We start from the raw sequence: 27,706 nt of genomic DNA, 5'->3' as shown, positions 1-27,706 counted from the left end.
ACAAGAATTAAATCAATCTGCAGATGTTGGTTGTGCAGCAGTTTTAATTCATAACCAATAATTGTTATTGGAAATGTTACATTACAAGACTTTTCTGACCTAATGTAAGCCATATTAGAAATTAAAGATGTATTAAAATAAAAACCCTTGTAGTTAAATCACAGTCCAGTCACTGAGCTACCAAGAAGCATTCACCATTTGAGTAGATCAGAACAATCCTCATTACAGCGTGGCTCAAGGCTCTGTTATTGATAATTCGACATGTTACACATATTTATCAGTTAGCATATTAAGGCACGTACACTTTTAATGTCAACATCCTGGTATCGCAATGTGTTTCTCTAGCTGTGTCCACACATGTCTGCCCTCTTACGGTCTTCTTTCTCCTGTGATATCACCTAATACTCAATGGTCACCGCCTTTGTCTTCAGGTATTCGTTGAGAGCTTCTTGTCCTGGTGGAGAGACAAAGATACTGATATTAAGCATGAGCACCAGTCACCTATTGGTCACCACAGGGTTGAGTGCACTGGCTCAAAGCAGGTACCAGTGAAGAGTTTGGAAACACAAAGATGTGATAGGCTGATGAATGATTAGTTAGTACTACTAATGCTTTAGTAGTACTAGCCACTCTCTTACTGAATACTGATTTGTGTCTGTGTGTTACATACACAGAGTTTGTAGATGCGGCTAGCTAACCAAGCATGGTGGTATCAGCTGATAACATTGCACTCCACCCTTCTGTCCTAATATGTTGTCTGTAATATGTGAAGCTCAAACCCAATGGATGACATCACAATGTCCACCTTTTATATATGGTCTATGATGGCAATACAACATAATGTTGTAACTTTTATGGGACAAGTGGGAGAAGATGAAAAAATGGCAGTTTGAATGGTCCAACAAAGGAATCAAAAATAACAGCCTCTTTCTATTACCGTATTTTTCGGATTATAAGGCGCACTGTCGATGAATTCTCTCACAGCTGCTCTATTCCCATGTTGTTGCAGTATATTAATGACTAACCTCGTATTGTGGATGGATTATCTCAGTTGTTCTCCTGACTGAAGTTTGGTCCGTTTACAGCATCCTACCATGCATTTGTCCCTAACCATCGGGAACCCTCATGTTAACTTTTATCGAGTGGAAAAAAGTTAGCGTTCATCCTCCAGCTTCAGTGTGTTTATGTTATGCTAACATAGCTGTGCCGCTAGTGATCACGTAGCACATCATCATATACCAGCTAGTCCAACATCAATAACCCTACAAAAGTCACTGCTGTTTAGTTTTCTGTCTTCATTTATGTTGGAAGTGACAGCAGAGCTGTACGTTTGAATTTTTTTCGAAATCTCTCAGTCAGAACATGCTATATCATGGTTAGGTGGAAGCCAGCGAGCTAACTTCCTGCTAACTTCCAACTCCGTTAAATTTAATCAATTCTGTTTTCATGCATGCCTGGATGTTAAACTTAATTGTTACACCTGGTAAAGCAGCAACACTGATAATTTTATTAAAGGTGAAAAAATTTAGTTTTTAACTCTAAGTGATGCCGCACTGTTCGTTTGACTTTGGGACCTGAAGCAGACGGAGTTTAGGACCCAGATTACTCCGCCATGCTCCTGTCTAAGTTAGCTGTAATGCTCCGACAATCCATCAAGCAGCTTCATGCGGCTTCATAGCCTACCAACATCGTACTAAAACATTTTTTGACAGGTTTTTGAGCGCTGTGTACCACATAAAATTGGTCCGAGGTCAGTAAACACAACCAGAATTCATATATAAGGCGCACCGGATTATAAGGCGGACTGTCGATTTTTGAGAAAATTAAGGATTTTAAGTGCGCCTTATAGTCTAAAAAATACGGTACTAGACTGCTTCAGATAAAGGTGTGATCAATTCTGGCAAGTAAAATCTACACTCACTGTTTAAGTAAATTAGTATTTGCTTATTTAATGGTTTAAATACGGGGTGGCTGTAGCTCAGGAATTAGGTCACGGTTCGATCTCTGGCTGCTTCAGTCTGCACGCCAAATGTCCTTGGGCAAGATACTAACCCCAAGTTGCTCTCTGATCTGTCCATTCGCGTATGAATGTGTGTGAATGTTACATAGAAAGCACTTACATGGTAAAAAGTGCTATATAAGAACCAGCCCATTTACCATCCAAACATGACTTTGTCCCCACTGCTGGTGTTGGTGTTGTATGTGAAAATGTTTTCACATAGGTTGAATAGTATATATTTTTTTCTTCTTCTTTTTTTAAATTTGTGTTTCTTGACATGAAAGAATACATCTACGCACTAACAGCGGTAGTTTGCCTTACCCAGGTCTTTACCAAATCCGGACTGCTTGAAGCCTCCGAAGGGCGCAGCGACGTCGGTCTTGTTGTAGGTGTTGACGAAAACTGTGCCGGCATTGAGCCTTTCACTGACATACAGTGCTTTGCTGATGTCCCGTGTGAAAACACCCGATGCCAGGCCATACTCTGTAGCATTGGCCCTCCTCAGGACGTCATCCACTTCACTGAATTCAGGAAGATGGAGGAGGCACACCGGACCAACACAACAGTGAAGAGACGAAAGGTCAGTCTTATGTTGGGTATATGAAGCAAGCTGGTATGTGAGCAATCATTAAATTTTAACTGACCCGCTCTTAAACTTGGAGATGATCATGACAGGGCCGAAAGACTCCTCTTTAGCAATGTACATGTGGTCCTGCACATCAGTAAACACTGTGGGTTCAAAGAAGAAACCTGGAGGGAAAACAAACATCCAACGGCATCTGTTATATCAGAGTTAGTCCATTCTAACCAGTTCTGTTGAGAAACTTCTGCTGCCTTACCTGGTCGTTGTACCTGTCTACCACCACAGACCAGGGTGGCTCCCTCCTTGACGCCAGTCTGACAATATTCCACCAGTTTGTCCAGGTGAGCCTTGTGGTTCTGAGGTCCATGGTCTGTTGAGCGGTCCAGTGGATCACCAATCTTCATCTTTTTGACTTCCTCAACCTCAAATAAGAGAGATCCAAGTGGTCTTTAAAGAAGTACACGTGGAGTTTGTGAGAAAGGATTCAGGCAGAGAAGTAATCTAATTACTCACATGAGAAAGCATATGGGAGAGAAACCTTACCGCTGCGGCTCAATTTGCATACAAGAAGGACATGCTGAGACACACGCAGATCCACACAAAGACGTGTAACTGCTCAACCTGCTCAGTATGTTCATTTCTAAGACTTAGAGCATGTGTTCCAGTTTCATTACTACCACCGACAGTGCGTTACTGTCCTTGCTCTTTCAACACATGTGAAAAAGGTTTGATGCAAATGTTTAGCAAAATGTCTTTGGTAGTGAAGTATGTGTGGAAACAATAACAGTGTGTACACAACGAGAGAGGCTAACGTGAGCGGAGAAATGTTTGAGAACTGTTTTAAAGTGATTTAGGAAAAAACGTTTCCATGTGACTACTGGAGCAATTTAATCAAAATATCAGACAACTGTGAGTTAAAGAGCATCCATGAAGTTCATTTTCAGTATTGGTGAGTGAAATTTTCTCTTATGTAGCTTGTAATAGGTATTTGAATCTGGCTGTTGCACCCATACATGTACGGATCCAGCTAACCAAGCATGCTAATGTTAACTTATAACTTAGCACTCCACATTTTCGTACAAATGTGGTCACATCTGGCTCCAAAGAACCAACATGGTGGCCGCCACTGAGACTTCAAAATGCCAAATCCAAAAGTACTGGACGATATCTGGATGACTGCTATTTCCTTCTTCTATATACAGTTTATGAAAATGGCATTAGTCAGTGTGGCTATCAGCCTATTACGTCTGAAGGTGAGAGACTAATTTTTAAGGTGGAATGAAAACATAACATGACATCTTCACTGTAAAAAAGGAAAAAAAAGTCAAAGTAAAGTTTACTGTGGGTTGCACCTACCACTTTTTGTACAAACAGGTCATGAATGGAGTCTTCCACAAACAGTCTGCCAGCAGCGATGCAGTTCTCTCCCTTGTTAAAGAACACTGAGCTCATGCCCTGTAACACAGACAACAACATAGTGGATGCACAACTTTTTACTATGTTTTCTAAAAAACCCCACAAAAACCTGCCATAAGTTAAACACACCATGCGCACAGCCTTGTCCATCTCGCAGTCACTGAAGATGATAAGTGGAGATTTTCCTCCAAGCTCCAGAGAGACTTTCTTTACATTGCTGACTGCACAGCTTCAAATATACAAGAAAACAGACACACAACCGTGAGCGAAACTATAACACCGTTAAACACTTTGTGTAAGGTTTATGTTACCTCTCACCTCTTCATGATGTGTTTACCAATCTCTGTGGAACCTGTGAAGCCAAGTTTCCGGACGTCGGGATGGTCAGAGAGACGCTGACCCACCAGGGCACCTAGAATAAAGAACAAGATGCATAGCAACTCACAGAGCTTCATTAGGTGACCTCAGCTTCATATCATGAATGTTTATGATCCAACCTGATCCAGGCAGAATGTTAATCACGCCTTTAGGCAGTCCCGCTCGTGCTGCCAGTTCAGCAAACTTCAGTGCTGTCAGTGGGGTGACCTGAAAACAAACAACAACGTGAATGACCCTGTGGTTTTAGCTTTTGTGGGTAGCAGGTGTGAGGTGGGAGTCTGACCTGTGCTGGTTTGAGGACCACTGTGTTTCCAGCTGCCAGGCATGCTGCGGTCTTCCAGGCCAGCATCATTAGAGGGTAGTTCCAAGGAATCACAATAGCACAAACTCTGAGGAGAGATCAAGAGAGCATTTGAAATACTAATCACACCCATTTTATAACATTTTGATTGAAATCCACCTGATTGAAGATTTTGTGTCAAGTGTTTATATAGTTTGTTCTTTACAAATATCCCTTAAACTACTAATGTGGTTCATAAAAAGCAATTGTTTGTTCGGCTTTCAAACCAAAGGCATGTTAGCTTTAATGTAAATGTACAGTGCTGTGAAAAAGTATTTGACTGAAATGCTTCATTAGTTTTACACCAGATGCAACAGGATGCAAACCTTTCATAAGGTCCACGGAATATTTTCCTAAATGTAATTATTTTGCAGGTTCCACTCAATGCTGTGTAAGGTATGACACTTTTCAAAAATCTATTCTCACCCCATTGGTTCCTTCTTGGTAAACGTCAGGTTACGATTGGGCCTGGCCTGGTTGATGGGGATGGTGCTACCCTGTAAAAGAACAACATGTTGTTTGCATGTATTTACACATCTGTAACAGTTGTATCAAACTGTCAACTATCTTATCCGTGACAGGTCCAGGCTTTTAAGCCAGCTGTCTTACTTGGATCTTGTCACACCAGCCAGCAAAGTAGCGGAAAGTCTGGATGGACATGCCCACGTGGGTCTTGAGGGCCAGAGTGTACACAGCTCCAGAGTCAATGGCTTCGATAGTGGCCAGCTCCTCCTGGTGCTCCTCCATCAGGTCAGCCAGCCTGGAGGTGGGTTAACAGCGAAGACACATTATGAAACAACTGAGATAACAACTTTGCTTCACTAATACTATCAAAGACAAACAAACATACTGAAGGCATTTACTCCCTTATGAACAAAGATATTAAACTGGTTCATTCTATGGAGATGCTCACTTTACCGTAAAGAGAAATGGGCCATTTAACCACAAAACTAAGAAAAAAAATATGGATGAGGTTTGTCGACACTCCAGGGTCATATATCAGGCTTTGTGTTTGTGCACTGACCTGTAGATGAGTCTGCCTCTGTCTCTTGGGTTCATCTTGCCCCACTCTCCCTCTTCAAAGGCCTCTTTAGCTGCAGCCACTGCCCTGTCCACATCACTGATCTGGGCCAGAGACACATCGCAGATGGCCTGCAGGACACACACAGGGCAGACGAGGAAATTAAAGATGGCAAACCTCAGTCATGAAGACCACGTGGCCTCCAATCCTGATGAGATCACCTTCAGCGGTGGAAAGAGAACTTCCCTTTTTTGTTGTTTTTTTCCCCTAAACCTTGTTAAAATAAGCTTTAAACAGACTGAATCAACAGCTTCAGCTTCCATCATCAGTTGAGAAAATAAATGGTTGCTTTTCATTATAGATCCCTGCCAGCGTATGACGAAGGACACAAAGTTATAACATTACAGAGAAGACATTATTCTATATAATAAAATATTATATAGGATATAAATTTTGCATTCTTTGTGTTTCCTTTTCTCTCTCACCGTGCCATCAGTGGGGTTGATGGTCTTGTAGGTCTTTCCTCCCTCTGCATCAACAAACTCTCCGTTGATGAATAACTGATGAGGCATCTTTATTATCATGTTGTTTATGTTCTTCTCCACCTGAGGAGGTAAATGATACACATTAACACACGGCTGTTTCCTCTTCACGTATCCATAACTAACAAAGTGAATTTCAAACACTTACATAGTCGACTACCAACTCCTCTTCATCGTCCTCCCCTCTGAGCTTCCTGACACACATTTGGATGAAATCCTTAAAGGTTGTGTTCATGTAGACATCCTCGTTCTGCAGCTGGCAACTGCTGGCTCGAAGTTTCACCTCCTCCACCAACCTGAAGACAGAGAAGAGGCAAGATGGAAGATGGGGGATAAAAAAGATATGGGGGACAAGAAAAAGAAGAGAAGATTAGGTGAAATAGTGGCAAAGCATTGATTAGATCAAAGCATTGATATCAGGTTGTAAAATACTCTTTAAGAAGAAAATGAGCTAAACTAAAAACTTACTTAAATAAACCTACACATATATATATTCAGGAAAGTGTTGAATATTATTGGATTGTAGCTATCTGAGGTGGATTTATGCATTTAGCCAGGCTTTATTTGCATTTGCTGGCTTGACAATACCTAAAGTCTCAGTTGTAGATAACGGGTACCACATACTAGACATCAAGCAAAATCCAATGAAATTTGGTGGAGAGGTAGAGCACTAGTGCAGAAAGAATGAGTTACATGTTGATGGAAATTGGTTAAAAAGTATTTTGGACATTAATGAATATGCACAGGCAACCCGCTCAGTGCCTGGCTTCACTGAGCCCAAACAAAACTGATTAAAGCTGCTGCTGCTGAAAACTTTCCTTCCACAACTTTAAAGAATCTGAAACACGTGTTTTTGTTTGTTACATAATTCTGTCATTGTTTAATAACTTTAATGTGCTCAGATTTGTTCTACACCATAGCGAAATAAACACAGTAAATACAAATTGGTGAGGCCAAAGTTTTGACTGGAACTGTATGTTACATAAGTGATGAACAATAAAAAGAAATTTGACATGCTTTTGTTTTTTTCTGTATTACCTGACCACATCCATGGAAGCAGCACCAGATTTGAAAAAATCTGTGGAGTCTTCAATCTGGCTCACATTACTCAGAATACTCTCCCACACTGCCTGGAAGACATGATGTTAAAAGTCAGCACAAGGACAAAAGTTAAACTGTCAGCTTAATGTTTTCTTGACTCAGTGGGAGAGCAGGACCTACCCTCATCTGTTCAGCGAAGGTTTTCTCCTCCTCAGTGAGCTCCACAGCAGCACTGCTCCCAGAGCGAAAGTACTGTGCTGCAGCAATCATCTTTCCATCCTCAAACTGCAGATTCTTCACCAGCAGCTGCAGAGAAACACAAAATGCGACACCACATGTTTTAATCAATGCTGTACTTTGCTAACACTTCAATGTCTCCATTGAGGTCAACAGAATACGTTGAATGGACCCCAATTTTAATCAAAATTATGATTTAAACATTTTATTCAATTCGTCTTGTATATCAGGATCCATTAGATTGGATGGGAAGTTTCCATGAAACACCACCACCACCATGGTCCACTACGGGAATGGTTTATGGCAGGTATGAGCAGCTTTTGTTATTCAGCCATGTAGCATGACTGTGTATAAGAAATGGATGGGCCTGGCTAGTGAAGCTCATGCTGAAGTGTCTCAAACGTCTGCAAGCAGTTTAGTGAAGAAGAGGGATATTTGGCTAGCTAGTCAACTTTACGTATTGTTATAGCTCTTAAAATCATCATATGGGCACAGGTTAAGTTTATGTATAAAATAAATTATCACTCACACACAGACACACATTTACAAAACACTTTTTTATATGCCCTAGCGCGTTGTCTTACCTTCAACACACTCCAGTGAATGCATCAGGGACAACTCAGGGTTTAATATGTTGCTCAAGGACATGTTTTTGTCAATTACTGAACGAGGCAAGTTGTATGAAGAACTTTGAGTGCTCAGGTAGAACAGAAAAGTGCTACACTATTACAATTGGTAGACAAACCACTCTAGTATCTGAGTCAGAGTCGTATAGAAAAATAATGATCCTAAAAAATAGTCAGCATTAGGGAATTTCAAGGCAAGTGACTGCAGTGTGTTCTGCAATTCAGACTGAGTCCAATGCAGTATGTTTCATCAGTGATCTATGCAGTGGAATGTGGTTTTTAAGTTAGCAACATTTTTATTGAAAGAAAAATAACAAAATTGAACAAGAACTCTGACTAAACAACTTTCTTTCTGCCTGATTTACTTTTTTGTCAATTCCATGTTTTGAAAGTCTTCACAAAGGCCAAGTAACGAAACCCCAAGTTGCTCTTCAAAGCATCCATTGGAGTGTGAATGTTAGCTGGCAACTACTTGAGCAGAAAAATCAGAGATCCCAACACTGATTTTATTTTAGTCAGCAATTAAAAATGGTCAACTTTTCTATCAGTGAATGACTGAATTGATGAAGACAAATGAATGAGAAATGAGAGTTCAGCTCTAGACTAGCTGGACTCTAGTGCGTGCAGTCAGTTTTACCACTGACTAGTTTAATCCAAGCCTAAATGTGCCTACAAAGTAAGCTTTTTCATGCATTTTGACGGTACAGTGTCCTACAAAGTCCAGTGCTCCAGAGGGCGCTGTGACCCCTGTTACATACTGCATAGACGGTCACACATCCATAGGTAACAAGCAGGGCGAGCTGAAAATAACGGAGAAGCCTTACAATGGCTACAGCTACCCTTCAGACATTTAACGTGTTCCTGACGGAAAGACTAACCGCAGCTGCGGTGGACATCTACGGATTCGTTGAGAAGACCCTGGTAGAGTACCAGGAGGAGGTGTACCGAGCCAAGCTGGAGAACCAGAGGCTGCAGCGGCTGCTGGACCTCGTCTACAAACCAGAGATAAGACTGCACAGGGCAGGTATGTACCCCCGGTTACTTCAGCCAGTTAGCATCTTAATAATAACCAAATAAGTGACTCAGCGACGTCGGACAGAAAGTTACATTTATATTCACAGCATTTAGCTAGCAACATTAGCAAGCAGTGTTAGCCATATAGTAAAGGAGCGTTAAATTTCCGGTGAGCTTTATTTCCAATGTCCTCAAATAGAAGAGTACAGTAAGGATGCTGGTTATCGAAACACGAGTTTGACAAACTGCGGCAGGTCACGCTTGCATATCAAAGAGGACTGTCGTTCGTTGTGGTTACTCTGTCCTCAGCGTGTGCGCGTTACTTAGAGGACGCAACTTAAATCCTCCTTTTATAGTTCAGCGTACATTTGACCGCCTGAGACACTGCACCCTTTGAGCCAATCAGCCCGCGAGTCTAACACTTGTTCTTAACATCGTTTGATGTAGTGAACACATCTGTATTGAATTATAGATACGGACAAGCTGTTTTTAGCTACGTACAGTATGTCATATATACGCATGTCAGAAGCTGTTTTGTATTATTTATGAAAACGTCAGTCTTGTGCAGGAGTGTCAGTTCTGCTCTGTACGGGAGTTCTAGTGTAACTGGTTTTCATGTTAACTGGTGAGTTTTCTTCATGTTGTCCAGATGTTGCATCTCCAGGTTCCCTTTTCCGCAACTAGTCTCCACTGCCCGAAAGTGTCTTCAACTTTGATTAAATATGAAAAACATCACCAAGTTCAGATATTTATGTGTGAATATTATCTTCAGATAATAATCCAAATTATTCTGATCAAATATAATTGTAATAAATTGAAAATAAAAGCAGCACTCTGACAGGACTCGTACTTTTATGTTTCTGTTACATAAATCAGAAGCTATCTGACCACCGATCAGTTCGATGTAAACACGTGTTACCTTCCTATTTAACGAATGTGAAATGGTGATTGTCACATTTTAACACACTTACTCTGCAGGATGTGACATCATGGCATTGTTTTGTATAAACTCTCAACTCATACAAGCTGGTGAAAGCTTGTGCTTGCCCTAAGAATCACTCCTAGTACGTCTATTACGCTCTTGTTTTTGGATGTATCCAGTAAGAAAGTGTCGGGGTTATAATGTTGATACATTTGAAAACTAATTTAAGGAAACAAAAATGAAAATGTAAAAATATATATTTTGTAAATGTTACAATGATGCCACTGAACAAGGGCTGCAACTATTTATCGAGTATTTAGAACGATTCGATTGTTTAAAAAAAAAAAAAAACTTTGACAAATTCTTTGATTCGATGCTTCGTTTAAGGAACGGCTCTGTAACGCGCCATTGTCACCATGGAAACACGAACGCGAGCGTTTCACCCAAAGTAGCGACTAAAACAGATCTGCAATACAAACGTATTTAGGAGCAGCGTGTGGATTATAAGTCTGACAACATTAAGCCCACGGAGGGCCCAGTTTGAAACAAAAACACTGAGAACACAACAGCAGCAGTGATGATGACCCTGGCACCGTTAAACGTAGAGCCCGAGCCTGTTTACACACCGTGAAGAGCAAAGAGGCGGAGCGGTTACCGAGACGGTGAGCTCGGGTTGAGTGATAGAAAACAGCAGCGCTGTTCCTGTGATCACCATTAAAACCTTTACTGGGAAAAAGCGAGCGAGTCCTTCATCAAAGCTCCTGATCAACAAACTTAGACGTGAAGAGAAACACATTTTGTAGCTGCTCCATCCTTCACCGTTTGTTTTACACAGAGAGAAATCTGCAGTAAGCCTTCAGAAGTTGTATGAAAATATGCAGATGAACTGTATACTCGGTCTGATACATGTTTAAATTATACAGCTTGTTGAAGGCTCACGGCAGCCGTCTTAGTTTACATGGAACCGAACAGGGGTGTGTCTAAAGGGGGCGTGGGGTGACTAGACCATATTTATTCCAAAGCTTTTGCAACATTTTTCAGATTGAAACTGAAATAATATAAAATATTCTGTTGAACTGCGTTAATAATACTTAAAAAAATCTAAAAACAAAGGGTTTTTTTGTTGTTGTTGTTTTAAACAACCACTGACCTGAACATTGTTAAAGTGCACATCAAATTATCATTAATATTAATTAATGTCTACACCATACCCATCTTGTTTTCAGCAGCATAAAAACTTTGCATCAAAGCACAGGGTAAAATATATTTATATATTTTATATAAGAAAATATTATTTTATTATAAATGTCATTGTAGGGTCTACCTTACAGTCTACTGGAGTTGGCCACCCCTGAAATAGTGAGAGAGCAGAAAAGTGCTATATAAGAATCAGTCAATTTATTACATTGTAAATCTAGATTTGGAAAATTAGCATTCTCCATGAAGTTAGTGGCGTTTATGGAACAAACTTATCAGAACTGGTGTTTTGGTGCAGACTGGCCTACACATTTTTACCTGATAGACACGATGCAACCCAGTGTTTCCAGAGTTACATCAGCTCTGCCTTTGGTTCTGGTTTGGTCTGTGTCATTCACCATGTCAGAACACATGACGTTTTGTCAGCCTGTTTTGTTTACTGTTAGCTTGCAGCTTACTAGAAGTTCTTTAACTACTGTTCATTGACCTGTATGTACTCAGTGTTTGAAGGAAGACCCCATGACAAGGAATACTTTTTTTAGTTATCAGCATAAGGTCATGGTTGTGACTCATCACACAGGGCAGTTTGCAGTCTAAGCTGGTGGCTATTTTACTTCACTTAAAAAAAACAAAACAAAACAACACAAAAAACTTACCAAAGACTTTTATTGTCTAAACTGAAGTCATAGCATACTCCACACATGTTAGTATGTGCAGTCTTTTAATAGTAAATGCTGTCCTTTACTTGAAGCTTGGACACAGCTCATGACCAGTGTGAGGCCAATTGTAACGCACAATACTTGAAGTGTAATACTTTTCTCTCTCCTTTGTTTGCAGATGCCAAACAACAGCCAACTGAGGACATTCCACCTAAACAGCAAGAGTGGAGCTCGAGTGTGTGGCAGGATGAGCCAGGACCCTCCGAGGTTAAAGAGGAGCAGAGGGAGGAACTGTGGCTCAATGGAGGTGAGGAGCAACCAACGATGGAAGACAGCGATGACGGAGATGCCTTGACAAAAGAACTCATCAAAACAGTGCAGCAGTTAGAGGACTGCAGAGCAGCAGAGGAGAGCAGAGAGTTGAGGCAAACATCTCCAGATGAACCAAACCTTCTGGACGAGAAGACTAGCACCACCCTGTACCGCTGCCACATATGCAACTACATTTTCACCAAAAAGACTGTGCTAACGTGGCACCTCAAGACGCATGAAAGCAAGCCACAGGAGAGCAAGAGCAACTTTGACTGCCACATCTGCGGCAAGCACATCCCCTGCCAGAGCAACCTGCAGAATCATATGAGAGTGCACACAGGAGAGAGACCCTACAGCTGCCATTACTGCGGCAAGTGTTTTAAGCTGAAAGGACACATGACAGAACACATAAGGACTCACACAGGGGAGAAACCTTTCAGCTGCCACATCTGTGACAAATCCTTCAACAGGGGTTCCACTCTGAGGAAGCACGTTCTAGCCAAACATAAAGAGGAGAGGCCGTACAAATGTGGGGACTGCGATGAGCTCTTTACAGAGCGGCTGCTGATGAAGAGGCATATGAGAAACGTTCACGGTGTTAACCTGTCCACAAGTCAGAGTCCCACCTGAGAGGCGTTAGAGCTGATGGCGCGTGTAGTCGAAAATCTGAGTACAGAACTGAGTTTGGTGGTGTCTTTTGAAATTTTCAACATGTATCCACAACAAAATCAGCAAAGTTTACATTCAGCCAGACTGCCATAAATGGGACTGAATCCAAACAGTCAGGCCAACTGCCAAATGTTTTCCAAAGATTGCCATGAGATAGTAAATATACTGAAATAGGCTTTTAATTTGAAATCGTGGGTTGTATACTTATATGCAGGTTGGATGGAAAATGAAATGGAAATTCTCATGTGTCTGCAGTAATTATTGGACTGGAGTCAAGAGAACATTAGTTTGACTACAAATCCATTGTAGGGTGTGACAGTGGATCCAAAGATTTCATTCCGATACTTAATGGCAGCTGGGGTGATGTTGGTTAACCCGTACAAGTCTCTGTGTCCATCCATGGATATGCTTCTCCAGGCCACCATCAATGCAGTCATTCTGAACAATGTCACAAGCAGCGTAATGTTCTCCAGGGCTTCTCCAGACCCTTTCAGGTCTGTCACATGTGCTCAGGGTGAACCTAATCTCATATGGGAAAAGGAAATGGTCCCAGTGGTGTACCTGCCAGTTCTGGTATTCAATGGAAAATTCCAGTCGCACTCCACAGCGGTCTCCACCTGTAAAACCTGTTTTGGGGATTGTCTCATTGTTGCTCCTGTAGTGAACCTCTTGGTAATTTCAGCTGAAACTGATTAACAGCTCCTCTGCTACTTAACTGACAACAGAGATTTCAGTGGCTTAATGTTATACTCTGATTACAAAGTGTTTTTTAAGCAGTGCAGTGCACTTTGTTGTTGTAAGACAAACCAGCAGCTGAGGAGCTAAAAGATTACTGATTTATAACAGAACAAAATAGGAACAAATAATAACAAAAAACAGCATAAACAAAAAAGACAAAATACTTTTTTTTCCATCTAACTTGCATACAAGTACATTTCCCCAAGTGCCTATGAAGTTATGATAGAGGGAACAGTTTATTACTGATCCTGGGTTTTTGCTGAGGTAAGCTAACTTCCTGACTCGGACACTTAAAAAGAAACTGATTAAAAATGTACTTTTAAAATTTTTTAAATATATTCCCTTTTAATCCAACCAAGCATTCTTAACTACTTTCAGTGCTGAGCTGGATTTTAAACACTGAAAAATACAGGTTTGGACAGTTCAGTAACCAGCATTTGTAGAGACTACATACAAAACACACGGAGATGGCCAGCTGAATATTAGCTTTTCAAATGCACAATACTGTAGATACAGCTGGATGCTGGAGGATTGTTTTTCTACTGCATTTCTGGTACTGTGGACCACTTACTAAACTCTACATTCCTGTTCTGTTCAGAGTCTCTAATAAACACTAACATATTTAGCAAGCACGAGTCAAAAGGATTAAACAGACATCTACAGTGACAAAGTTCAACCTGATCAAAAAATAGTTTTGAAATCTAAATTGCACCATAATATCAAATGATGCTGTACGTCATGTGTTACTGATGTTGCACTGTAAAATAGATTTATATACTGTATATATTTTGCCAAAGTTATTTCACGATGATCCTGTTATGTGAACATAAAAATATAAAGCTAAAAAAAGTCACATATCCAGTGTCACAGTGATCTCTTTGTTCCTTTGCTCAGTCAGGTTTTTCTAGCATAAATGTTTCAGAATCTTCTCTCTGCAGTCGTGACATGAGTGTAGAGTTTTTGTCTGAGCATCCGTGGAAAGAAAGGATGCAGAATAACAAGCTGTGGGCTGCTTTCCAAGACCAAATCACCTCATAGCTTAAGGACTGAATGTGATACTTTTGGTATTACTACATAAGTCAAGTCTAGTAGGAAGGTATTTTCTTTGTACTGACAATTGGCATCCCTGCCAGTGAAAAGCACCCGAATATCTGGAAGTGATGTTTTCACCACTGCAGTCAGGGTGGTCTTTAATTAATTCAGTAACAAGATGTAGCTATATCGACACAGTGATGGGGCCATTGTATGTCTGAGTCAATCATTTCAGATATGTACAACACTTATCTGTAATGTGAATTCTGGAAATCTAGAACAGTTTGCCGAGATAATTAATATCATTTACCGTCTTGCCGTCATTGCCAAACAGCACCAGGCCAGATTTAGTGACGATACCCGGTTGGCTGGCTCCAGGGATTTCCAGGGGTTGACCATTAACTGCGGTTTCATTATCCACCAAAGAGGAGCCATAGAAAGTCACTTTCTACAGAGAGAGATGTAAAATGGCACTCAGTCCAAAAGCAGTTGCTCATCATGTTTTGATTCTGCTTGTCTGCATGAGCCACTGCTCTGATCAGGTTCAAATTCAGAAGTATTGTGTCAAACATTTTTTATTTAGTGAGCTGTACAGGATACAGACAGAAAGCATTAAGAAGCCGTTACCTGTCCATCAACCTCGGCCCAGGCTCCCGGCACTTTGTCGTTTCCTCTGATCCAGTTGTGGAGAGCCTCAGCAGACTGGTTCCAGTCAATCTGTCAGCAATTCAAACAGTCATCACTGCCAGTTCAAATGTAAATGCTTCACCACAGCAGCTCAGGAGGAGTGGGATGTCTGCTAATGAGCGTGTTGGCGGATCGATTCCTCAGCCACTCCATCTGCCTGTCATAATACCCTAGGGTTGCACTGATGCATCCATGTAGGTGTGTGGGCGAATATAAGTACCAGTCCGTTTACCCTTTACATATTCTATCTGCTGGATCCTTACACCATATGTCCTTCATGATGCAGCTCCTTAAGGGATTTGCATGTCCCTCCTGTCTCAAAGTGGGACTGTGTGTTAGGTGAAAGTGTAAATCACTACAATGTAGGTAACATCCAGAAACTGTACTTTGTTCCTTGTATTGCAGTAGCAAGAAAAAGCTCATATTTTCAAAGTCAAAGGTTTGAATTGAATGTTTCCCTCCACATGTGCAGTGAACTCCTGGTTCATTGTACATGTGACCTCGTGAGATGCATCCATTGCCACTGCCTTGGGATCTGAGTCCGGGTAATCTGATCTGATATTTCTAAAAGTATGTAGGTGAAATTTTTTGAAAAAGTAACAATAACTGAGTTAAAGGTATTTACTGTAGATATCTGAGTTAAAAATCAAGAGAATGAGAAGTAATAATCACAGTGACTTTATATCCAAAGTGTTTGCATGTCATACCAATTTGTACCACAAGATGGTAACTTAACCTTTATTTAACCAGGCAAAAGAACACTTTCTTATTTCGAACTGTGGCCTTGGATAAGCCTCTTTACATCACGGTCAAAAAGTTGAAAGAATAGCAGCACATAGATTTATATGTGTATATATTCAGAAAACATAATCAGAAGACAGATAAAGACGTCAGTGCTGAGAAGAAGGATGTTAATTCAAGTCAGACTTTGACAGAACAGGAGAGACTGCTCATTTAAATGATGGAATTTCTGCAGTTTTCACAGCAAAGCATCACAAAAAGTCATTTCTGCATTTTGTAAAATGTGCTATAAACATATCAAGACCACATTATTATCAGCATAAGAAAAAAACCTTCATTTTAAGCTTAACTAAATATCCCATAAAGTAAATACACTAATAAAATTTGTAAAGAAAATACTCCTAGTAGATGTACCTATGGTATCAATTTGAAAATCTTATGTTGCCTCGTTCTCAAGTTATCATATTCACAAACTTGAGTATCCACGCCTGGGTGACGATAAGAGCCCATCAGCCTTTAACAGCTGAGGGGTAAAAAACGAACTGCTTGAAAATCAACTGAAAATTGTGCAACGTTAGATAAAAGCACTGTATAAATGTGTGTGTGTGATTAAGTGAATGAGACTTGTACCAGGAAGTACTTTGAGTTCTCAAATTGAGTAGAAAGGTGTTAAATAAGTACCAGTCCATTTAAACTGGCCCAGTCCCCCTGAAAAATATGGCAGCTGCACTGACGCATAACGAACAGCAGTGACCGACACTCTGCATGCTTATGTCTGTGGATGTACTGTGGCGTAGCTGCACTTGTGTTTTACCTTGGCATTGTCCTTTTTCTGGATGCACTCATACGTGGCTCCGTCTCCTGGCTGTGTGATCTTCGGGGCCTTCCCCTCTGCAATCAGCCTCACAGCTTCCACCTGGAACCAGAAAAATGCAGTTCAAGCTGCGCTATCTTAAATTGCATGAGCTATCTTTCTGAACTTTGTCATCATAGTATTTACGATGTTGGGAAACTCGCAGCAGGCAAATCACAGGACACAGGCAGAATGATCAATCACATAATACACAGATAACTAACTGTATAAATATAATAAAACAAACTTCATTTCTGTTACAGGTTGTTTTTTCCAGCACTTCAAGGCAATCTTTAACTTATCTTTGGCATAGCAAACTGTATTAACTTCACACCATTGCAAGAGAAAGCAATAAGACTAGACTGATTCAAAAAGTATGTACTGCAGCTACAGCATAATAATAATTTCACATTTAAATGAAAAACAACTTGATGATCACCAGTTCATTTCATAACCAAGGAACTGACAGGATGGTAACTGTGATCAAGATACACACACTATATAAAAGATGAACATAGCCACCATGATGTCACCTATTGTTCAATGAGGTCTGATTATGAAAACAAGCGCCATCAACCCCAAAAGGTCATGGCAGATGCCGCCCTTCCCTGAGCCTGGTTCTGCTGGAGGGTTCGTCCTGTTAAAAGGGAGTTTTTCCTTCCACACTGTTGCAGATTGTTTGCCAATAGTGGGTAGTCTCATTGGTTTTCTCTCTATTATTGTAGTGTTTTTACTTTATAATGTAATAAATAGACCTTAAGGTGACTGTTGTTGTAATTACGTGCTATCTAAAAAACTGAATTCAATAAAATAAATTCCTTTTATGCTGTAGAGCAGGGGTGTCAAACATAAGACCCGGGTATCAAAATCAGCCCTGCAAACACTCCAATCCGGCCCCCTGAACAGCTTTGGAAAATATGACAGGCATATATATGATTTGCACTTTTCCTGTGTGGCCCTTGATGTAAAATGAGTTTCACATCCCTGTTCTGGAGCGACAGACCCGAGGGCCGATAACCTATAGATTTATGTTTTTTACAATCACAGGAGTTTCCAAAGTACTGGCCATTAGAAAGAATGAGGGACAAGGAATTTTTTCATCGGCATCACCTTTCAGATCAGGAAGTACAGACACAAAATATGTTTTATGACGATGTACTAGTCATTATTTTGCATGGACAGTGTTGCGTTAATGCTTTTACTTATATTTAAAACACAGGATAGCAGTGCCTCTGTGGCAGAATTAAGTATTAAAAAATCAGTGGCAATATCTCTAATGCTAATATGAACCACCAGGGACCAGGTAGCTATTAAGAGGTTAACTTCTGAGGTAAAATAAAAGCATGTTAAGATGTAAGTGTGAGGATGAGGATCAAAACAAAGTTGTTTGGGAGAATGTGTCCTATCATCTTTGCGGAAGAAGGCCTTGGTGAAGTGTTGCAGTCACGTTAAACACAGAGTATATTGCACACCTTCCAATGTATGAAATGTGTTTAATAAAAGTGTCTTCGTACCACACTTTCTTTCTTTACTTACTGTGCCTTTTACTCCCTCTGGGAAGAGAAATCTCTTGTAGATGGTGTTGACAGTGTCATTGGGTTCAACATCACACTCTCTCTGCAGCAGGATGGGACCAGTATCCAGTCCGTCATCAGCCCAGAACACTGTAAACCCGCCCTTTTTGTCACCATGGATCAGTGTCCTATGAAGACCGATACAGGAAGTGAAATAAAACAGCTGGACCTGTCACTGTGTCTTTCTTCTCTTCAACTTGATCTCATGAACATCACTTACCAGTTGATAGCAGAGGCTCCCCTGTGGCGAGGCAGTAGGGATGGGTGGTAGATGATGGAGCCATGCCTTGGGTGGTCGATAACCTCCATGGGAATGAACTGGGAGCAGAAGGGCAGGACGTTGAGCTCCGCACCTGTAGCCTTGTATTGAGTCACCACCTCCTGAATAGCCTGGCCCTTCAGTCGCCAGCGGGGGAACTTAAAGACAGGCACACCATCCTTCTCCGCTTCTGTGGCTGCAGGAGACAATGATAAAACACAATAAATGAGAAAAGCTGCACATCCTGCAACAGTTCTGTTTTCTTTTTCATGTATTGCAGTTATGTCTGTATTTCTATGATATAAATATATATATGTATAAATTCTGACATGCAGAACTACCCGCCCCCCCCCACACACACGCACACACACATCCTTCAACCGCACACACTCATATTTTGTTTTCAAACTCCATTGCCGTTTATTTCACACCTCAAACATTTAGTAAACAATTTAGCAAATACAAGTAAACTGCAATAAATTACAGGTAGTAATAAAATAAACTACTAACTCTTTTACGCTACGTCCACACCTACACAGGTATTTTTGAAAACGCAGCTGTTTCTATGCGTTTGGGCCTTTCGTCCACATGTAAACGGCGTTTCGAATCTCCGAAAAAGGAGATGTTTTATAACTCCTTTTTTGCGTTTACTTGTGGACGAAGAATACAGAGTTCTTCACGCAACGTCAAAGATATGTATCTTTTTTCACGTCACGCTATGCGCCACGTTATTACCCAGATAGCAAGACGACATTGAATTGATGTTGATTTTTCGTTATGGTCGGGTTGAAATGCCAATGTTGTAACAACATATACACACGCAGTTACTGTCCCTTCACACATAGGACTCGGTTCAGCTTCTATGAGCCGTCTTTGTATCTAGTTTTCCCTCTTTATTGACATTGTGCCCCGTTTTTCCTCTTTTTTCAGAACTGATTTGGTAACTCCCATCAATAATTAAGAAACTCACGTCCTTAAATAAATTCCTAGTGTTAAACAATTTGCTTATTTGGGTATTTCCAAATATAGCACTATTTGTTTAATCTGATATACACTGACAATGACATCACGCTGGTCAAGGAGGCGTAAATTACGGAAAATGGTTGAGGCAGCAGAGTCAGATATACTCAGGCACTTTAAAGAGATGGTTGCTGAAAAACATAAACAAAACGGCAATGCACAAGTTGAAGTTAAGCGACCGCAGGTTGCGGAAGAGTCTGGTGTGTCCCACTGTTGTCACCCAGGTATAGACAGTCAAGTATTTACCAGTCGCTATGAGCAGATTTCAGAAGTATGTGAGACCTATGAATCACCCGACAAGGATAATGACTGTGACTTTAGTTTTGACAGCTTTGGTTGCCATGCACCACCGTTTGATTCTGATAATAGTGATGCTGAAGCTGATGACGACGCGCCAAATACTGAATTCTTAATAACAAGTTTAAGATACTGGGCTTCTACATTTTCAGTCTCGTTGGTGGGTTTTTGACAAGTTGTCTGTATACTTTTAAAAAATTATCTTTTTCTAAACAGCCCTCACCACTCCGCAGTCTTCCCCCCAGGCCACTGACAGCAGGCATCATAATGCCCCGCCCAGCTTCCGGCACCTTTCGCCACTCCGGCAGAACACACAAAACGACACAGCATTGCGATCTCCCCAGCATGCAGAGTCTGATGTCGAGGCCTTCCCTATAGATGGTATGCTTTTAAAATTGTTTTAAAGCTGAATCACAATGTCATTGTGCACTTATCTTCAAAACACCAGTTTATACTCCTGAATGTCATCTTGTTGTGATTTTTTTCTTCTTCTGTAGATTCCAGAGACTCTGTGAAGCCACTATTACAAGGCAAGTTCGAACATCTTGGAATTTCAGATTTTACATGGTATAAATGGTAAATGGCCTATATTTGTACAGCGCTTTAACTAGTCTCTAAGGACTCCAAAGCGCTTTACACATTCAGTCATCCACCCATTCACACACACATTCACGCACTTAAGCCATTAATCTTTCTAGAATTGTTCTTTGAAACAGATGCGACCTCACAAAAGATGTTAACTATGCTGTCAGACCAGACCAGAGCAGTCAACGAACTCCGTGAGGAGGTCAGAGCCATCCGCCATCCCTGCTGCAATGACTCTGTAGATGCTGGGGTACTGCCTCTGGATTTGCCCTTGCACAACATTGAGGAGCTAAACAATGCAGAGGCAGCTCTTCAATGACAAGAGGCAAATAAGGCAATGGTAAGTATATAAAGGTTATGTACACTTTGTAACTATAAAGTGTAATAGCTGTCAGATTTGATTTAAAGACATAACAACGGCATGTTGATTAAACACACAAGCACTTGCATACACATTTAAGACATGAGACACGCTAATTCCATCTCTTAAAATGTGTCTATAGGTGAGACGCTTTGCCTTGATTGGAGGGACCACACTGGAGGTGCGAGTCCGCCGTGTAATGGCTTATGCCATCACAAACGAGCTGGCCTCGGTACTCAACTGGGTAAGGAAAAAACCAAAGGACCAGACAAAGCAAAAAAGGGCATTTAAAGAGACAGCGCTGTGCAGATGCATATTTGGTAAGTTTTACCGTTTATTGTAGTTTTATGAGCCTAAAGTGAACAATAAAGGGATCGATTGATCTGCTGGGTGCGTTTCACATTTCCTATGTCCGGTTTTTGCTGTATTACTTTGTCTTTTTTAATAACAAGACTTTCATGTCCGGTTAATCTGGAGATGGCGTCTTTGGTCAGCTTGTTTAGTCCTCGGGTTGTACAGTTTGTACAGCCCGAGGACCCCATGTTTATTTTGTTTTAAAGGATACACGGCACACCATGCTAAGACTTATCACTTTTTCGACTCATAGCTCTTTGGGAATCAAATGCAGCAGTTTGCAGATTTACGCCTGGTGACTTTCATGTTTATCAGCCTAGGAGTTTACATACTTTCTCCCTGCTGAAGACAGTTAACAAGAGCTTATTCATGTGTGTGTATTTTTGTCCTAGATGGCCTGACGCAGCAGTTAGGGGCAAACTCTATGTCCGAGTTTGTCTTTGCACAGGCAGTCCAGAAATGGCTCCGATACGCCCCAGATCGTATGGGTGGTGCAGGACGCACATCATCCATCCTGGAGTAAAAATTACAAACTTATGTGAAACATAGAAATGTAAATAGGAAAATGTCTTTTAATAAAGTATTTAGCAAACGAAACATGTCTATTGACCTCTTTTTTGTTTAGTTTTTGTTACACACCTGCAATGCTTTCTTATTTTAGGATATTACATTGTGAGACATTTTTGTTTATAAAGGGTGTCCAATTTGAGGAATAAGTACAATTATGTGTTTAGGTGGTTTAAGTATTGATGGAAACATGCAGTAGTTTAGTATTGGTTAAAATACCTATAAAGAAAGGTAGATTTCCAGTCATGATTTAACTGTTGTTTTAATAAAAAGCAACTGTGCGAAAGAGGTGGAAAATCAACACCATAGCTCAACAGTGTTTCAATATCAGAATCTGACATTGTTTCAATGTCAACAGTATTAGAAAATATAACATCGAATCAATGTCAGGTTTCAACATTGATTCAATATCAGAACCTGACGTTGTTTCAACATTAAAAAGGGTGCAAGAGTGACGTTAGGTCAACGTCATACCTCAACGTTGATTCAATGACATCGCCTGATATTGACTAAACATTGTTTCAATGTTTCCTTGCTATCTGCCATTCTGCAATTCATCTCATATAAACAATTGTTTACATGAGATGAATTGCAGAATGGCAGATAGAGATAAAATACTGTTAATCTGTCTATCTGCAGGTTTTACATGCCTACATATACACACGCAGTTAGAAAGGCAGAGGCATCACGGTGTGATTATTTTACGTGTAGTTGTTTTTTTCCTGTGTAATAATATTCAACATTGTTGTCAATACATTTCTCAAAAAATGTCTCTCTGTGCAAAATAGGTTTAAACACATAAACAGCTGTGGGATACTGTTTGTCCGTGATTTGAACAGGGGGAACAAATTACGGCAGGATCAGCCTGATATTATTTGTATCCCGCTGTAACTTTACTGCATAAAGAGCTAACATGTCCAAAATGTCAGGAGTAGTTAGTCATTACAACAAGTGTTTGTGAACCAAAAATCAAGAATGTGGGATCCTGTTTGTCCGTGATTTGGAGAGCCCAGCGCTGCTCCTGACGCAGGGAAACTAATTCTGCAGGGGAGACCTACCTCGGCACTTGTGCAGGTGAAGCCAAAGGGAAGACATGCTTCACCATATTTTCTAGTCTTTGTCTTAGAATGAAGTTGGTTTGGAAACATATTCGGCGATGCTTCATCTCCTGGTTTGCATTTGTGTGGGCGCCCCGTCAAAAACCTGTCCATTATGCTAGCAGTGTCCAAGCTTTCTTTATTTTCTTCCCCTTTTCATCCCGCGCCCCCCCCCTGCAATGGCTCTGTGCCCCCCCGCAATGGCTCTGCGCCCCCCCTAGGGGGCGGGCCCCACACTTTGGGAAGCTCTGTCTTATAGGATGTCAAATTTTACAAGTTAGAATTTTCCCATTTGCTAAGGCTTTTCACGTTTAAAATGGGTCGGCTTCCAATAGGAAGCATAGTAAAGGAGCTCGGAGTAGAGTCTGGAATTTACAGGTGTATATTACATAACTACACTGGACTCATACAGCGCTTTGCTACTCGACTGAACACTTTCGACAATGTGCCTCATTTACCCATTCATTCAAGCACTCTGGGCCTAAGTGTGTTCTATCTAACATTCACACTGCAGTGAAAACATTGGAGAGCAATTTTCAATTCAGTATCTTGCCCAAGGATACTTTGGCGTGCAGTCTCGAGCAACTAGGTTCCCTCCTCAGCTACAGCCATCCCAAAATGTAAACAGCCCGCTGGCTGGACTAAAACTTGTGTGTTTCCGTGATGTTGTTCAAATAGTGGAAATCTGATAGGCTACCAACATGGAACTCAAATAGCAGAATATGGCTTCGATCCATCGACTGCTGGATTTTGGGCCCAGCATGCGGTGGCAACTTTCTGTATTACATTGTGTGTACTGTGTGTTCTGTCTGTGTCGTTATTAAGGATCTGGAGTTATAACCCACACAAAGGAAGAGGTCAAAAATATAAAAAATAAAATAAAAATAAAATTACTATGTCGCATGTCATCACAATTTCTATAGGGATGGAGTTTTGTGGGAATGACAGTATAAGAGAAATTGCAGAGAGGCAATTTCTGGTTCCAACTCTGGATAGTCACATTTTGGGGGGTTTCATAAATTTGGCCAGATTTCTGGAAATGAGAGCTGCTCCATCCAAAGTGGGATGGACACTCTCCCAACAAGATCAGATTTTCCCCAGAAAGTTTCCCAATGACCTATTTAAGTCCATTCCTTTTTGGGAACTAATCAGACAGCCAGTTAGGGAGTGGCTGTTTTGTTAAGTGTTGCCTGTGGATGACTGCTCAACCTCACCTGAAATAATGGCCTCACCTGATAATTTCTCAAGATACTAAACTATGTTTGTGTTGTTCTTGTTTTGTTTTTTTAATGGAATAATCTGACAAACAATGTGGCCTTCTGTGTGGTAAAGACTTTCCAAGAATTTTGTGCTTCAGTTTTGGTAAGTGGATTTCTAGTACTTTTTAGAATATTTTACTTAGCATTAATTAGCAGATGACTATGACGGTCCTTTATTTCTGCACAGACTGTATTAACACCTGGCCAATATCTGATCATGACACGATTCTGAGCACTTCCAAATTTGGGCTAGTGGTTACATTTCTGTTTGGATATAGTGTACAGCATGTATTGTCATTTGTAACCAAACCTTACTGGTGTGTATATGCAGTCAAGTAAAGTCTAATTCATTTCCAGTTGTTCCTTATTCTTCTGCAGTGATGTAAATCAGTTACAGACATTTTACTGCTCTGATATGAAAATGCAATCATCTGATACTTTCACCGATAAAGAAAACGCAACACACTGCACTTGGACAATGCAAATTTGAAGACCGAGCTGCAGAGACTTTAGAGTTTAGAGGCCTGCAGAAATAAAACCAGTGGCCCGATTTCAAGTCCAAGTTTCATTTGGCACCATCATCAGTTTATTCCTAGCAGTTGTGCCAAAAAATGCTTGCTTGGAAAGTCACATTCAGCATTGCTTTGGTGATAGGAGAAAGGCAGCATTCCCACTAATATTTGCTTTAAAATGGTGTTGACATTGTGAGTTCTTACCCAGTGGATCTGCCTTGCCATCCTTGTCAGGGATTGTGAAAACTCCTACAATGGTGTGCCCATCCTTCCTTAGCTCCTTGTACACTTCCTGGCCGAACAGACTCTGACCAATCACTGCAATCCTCATCCTCACGCCTTTATGTGTTCTTGAGTGGCAGACATGTGCACCAGGAGAAGCAGAAAAATGAAGCTGAATGGGATTTTCACATCATTCATTGCATTAGATATGGACTGAACAGATTCCTATTAAACAGGCATTTTTGCCATCATACAACAGCAGTTTTGACTAGATCAGGGGGGGTCTGCAACCTTTTACACCCAAAGAGCCACTTGGACCCGGTTTCCACGCAAAAGAAAACACTGGGAGCCGCAAATACTTTTTGACATCTAAAATGAAGATAACACTGTATATATTGGTTTTTTATCTTTATGCTTTGTGTGAACAACTAAGGTGTGCTGCTTATAAATCCATGAAGTGCTACAGAGAAAATTAAATTATATTTATGTAATCAACACATTTTGAACTCTTAAAGAAATATAACAAAAGGAAAGACACCCAGCTGAACTAAAATGATCCATGTAGCAAACAAAAGCTGTTGTCAGCCGCCACCCTTATATCGCCTTTGGGCTGTTGGAGCCTTGACCTGACTCTTAAAAAATAATTGGAAAAAAGCACTATGCTGCTGAAAAATGAAAAATAGATATTTGCAAAATTCTGCCTAAATATGTATTTTACCTGGTTAATGCGTGCGGCGGGGCGTGGTCTGCAGCGCCGCTGCAGGGGAGGCGGACGCACCTGAGCGACACCCGCAATCACGCCTCGCTGCCTTTACGTCTGCGCTATCTGTGCTGTTGTGTTGTTGGTGGTGTATGTCGGGCTGTGAGCTGAAAAGCTACAGCCGGCTGTATGCGTACAGCAACCGTGTGTGAAAAGTGCTCAATAAAGAGATGCTGAAAAGCGTGTTCATGGAAACATCGTCGGGTCTGCCGTGATGTGTTTACAATGGGACTTCTGCTCCTGAACCTCTGCACACAGAGTCCGCAAATCGGGGCTATACGAAGTCAGTTTACGCAGGACTGTAAGCTGTCATCTGTCAGGCGTGAACAGTGTTTGTCTTTAACATGGTTCACGGTGGAGAACAGCTGCTGACATAAATATTTTTATATTTCAATATCACAATAATCTTCCAATTTAGAACTACGAGTTAAAAAGAACTAACATAAATAAAATACACTTCAGCTAAATACTTATAATTTATTTGCCCAAACCACGCGGAGCCGCAGTATAAGGACTAAGGAGCCGCAGGTTGCCGACCCCTGGACTAGACCATTTAAAATTAGAATTTCAGTCATGTTTTCTTGTTTGGTTTTACTTATTAGGAAGGTGCTGATTCATTTATAGTCAATTTCTAGCCTTCAGTTTGTGCCTGTTTGAATACAGCGAGGTGCATTGTTTTATTTTACCTACTCTTGGTGAAATAAATAGGATGGACAATATAATGGAAACACTTTTCAGTATGATGTAGCATGATAAACTGCAGCCTCTAAAGAAACCAGAAGTATTATTTCTATCCACCACTCCTCCTCCATCATGCAGCTGCTGGACTTTATACACATTAAAACACACCACTCCTGTTTTGGCTTACTTACACTTTCTCAGTCCCTCTCAGTTATAAAACAAAGGCTCTAGAAAAGTCGATCCCACATAAAGTCCAGTCCAGCAATTTGTGATTTTCATAATGTTTTTGCATTTCTCTCATAGCCTTATGCAATTTCTAGATATCGTCACTATCTGTTTTGTATAGTTTGCTATATTAAGTGACTAAAAAGTACTATGAAGCACACCCTGGTGGCTTTTAATATGTTCTATAAATAAAAATGACTTGACTGCTTTAGTCTTAGCTGTTGTTGTACTGTCTGTACTTGTTGTACTGTCAGCTGAGTGCATGTTACACATTAGTATCATTACCTATTTTCTGCGACATCTAAAAATTATTCAAATATACACACACAAAAAATATCAATGAGTCCAAGGTTGTAGTAACTTTATAACTGGATTCCTATTCCTAACTATTACAGGCAGCCTAGTTTGTTTGTGTTTGTGTTCTTATACAGACTGGTGTCCGTGCAATTCGATCATTACGCTGCACAGTACTGTACAACTCAGTAATCTGACAGTTTATTGACTTTGAGCTGAGAGGGTGGGGCATGAAGGATTGCCTCGGGTGTTGACCAATCAAATGCGCAGAAGAGTTGAAGACTTGCGAGACAACTTCAGACAGCTGAAGTGAAGAGCAAACTTGCATTCATCAGAATAAACAGAGTGCTGTGCAGCACAAGTCAAGAATTCATGCGCAGACTGTTACAGTACGTGCAATCAAACTGCAGCTCTCAGCAGCTGCTGCGCTACTTTATTATTACACAGTTTTTAACATGCGTGTGAGTGGCGAGAGAACAATCAGCTGAGTGCACTCTGAGTCTGAAGAGTCTGAAAAACTAAGAGTAAATCCTGCTTCACTTACCGCTGCCTGCAGACCCAGCGCTTCTCTGCTTGCTTGAAAGAGCGATCGAAGGCACAGCGTCGCTTTTAATTTCCTCCCTTCACACTCC

General features: G+C 40.8%; 2 protein-coding genes across 3 annotated transcripts; one reads left to right on the top strand and one right to left on the bottom strand.

Moving 5' to 3' along the window:
• Positions 1 to 26: 26 nt before the first annotated feature.
• Positions 27 to 27,706, bottom strand: aldh1l1 (aldehyde dehydrogenase 1 family, member L1). 2 transcript variants are annotated; one of them, XM_031731461.2, is made up of 23 exons: positions 27,619 to 27,706; positions 25,097 to 25,242; positions 18,802 to 19,036; positions 18,544 to 18,709; positions 16,969 to 17,070; positions 15,354 to 15,443; positions 15,037 to 15,174; positions 7,501 to 7,626; positions 7,318 to 7,409; positions 6,428 to 6,575; positions 6,223 to 6,342; positions 5,741 to 5,868; positions 5,326 to 5,476; positions 5,143 to 5,213; positions 4,660 to 4,765; positions 4,496 to 4,583; positions 4,317 to 4,410; positions 4,128 to 4,227; positions 3,939 to 4,037; positions 2,839 to 3,004; positions 2,644 to 2,749; positions 2,321 to 2,520; positions 27 to 454 (listed from the first exon to the last, which is right to left on the bottom strand). In XM_031731461.2, the coding sequence occupies exons 2-23, from the start codon at positions 25,221 to 25,223 to the stop codon at positions 399 to 401; spliced, it is 2,709 nt and encodes a 902-aa protein (XP_031587321.1). In that variant the 5' UTR covers positions 25,224 to 25,242; positions 27,619 to 27,706; the 3' UTR covers positions 27 to 398. The 2 variants fall into 2 exon arrangements, with proteins under 2 accessions (XP_031587321.1, XP_039468017.1); XM_039612083.1 differs by lacking the exons at positions 25,097 to 25,242; positions 27,619 to 27,706 and adding an exon at positions 20,381 to 20,589.
• Positions 8,939 to 15,026, top strand: LOC116313697 (zinc finger protein 2 homolog). The gene is made up of 2 exons (XM_031731470.2): positions 8,939 to 9,207; positions 12,154 to 15,026. Exons 1-2 carry the CDS (start codon positions 9,009 to 9,011, stop codon positions 12,915 to 12,917), a joined length of 963 nt encoding a protein of 320 aa, XP_031587330.1. The 5' UTR covers positions 8,939 to 9,008; the 3' UTR covers positions 12,918 to 15,026.

This window comes from Oreochromis aureus, linkage group 5 (assembly GCF_013358895.1).
Source record: "Oreochromis aureus strain Israel breed Guangdong linkage group 5, ZZ_aureus, whole genome shotgun sequence".
Lineage (NCBI taxonomy): Eukaryota > Metazoa > Chordata > Actinopteri > Cichliformes > Cichlidae > Oreochromis > Oreochromis aureus.
This window is presented reverse-complemented; position numbering and strand designations above follow the sequence as displayed.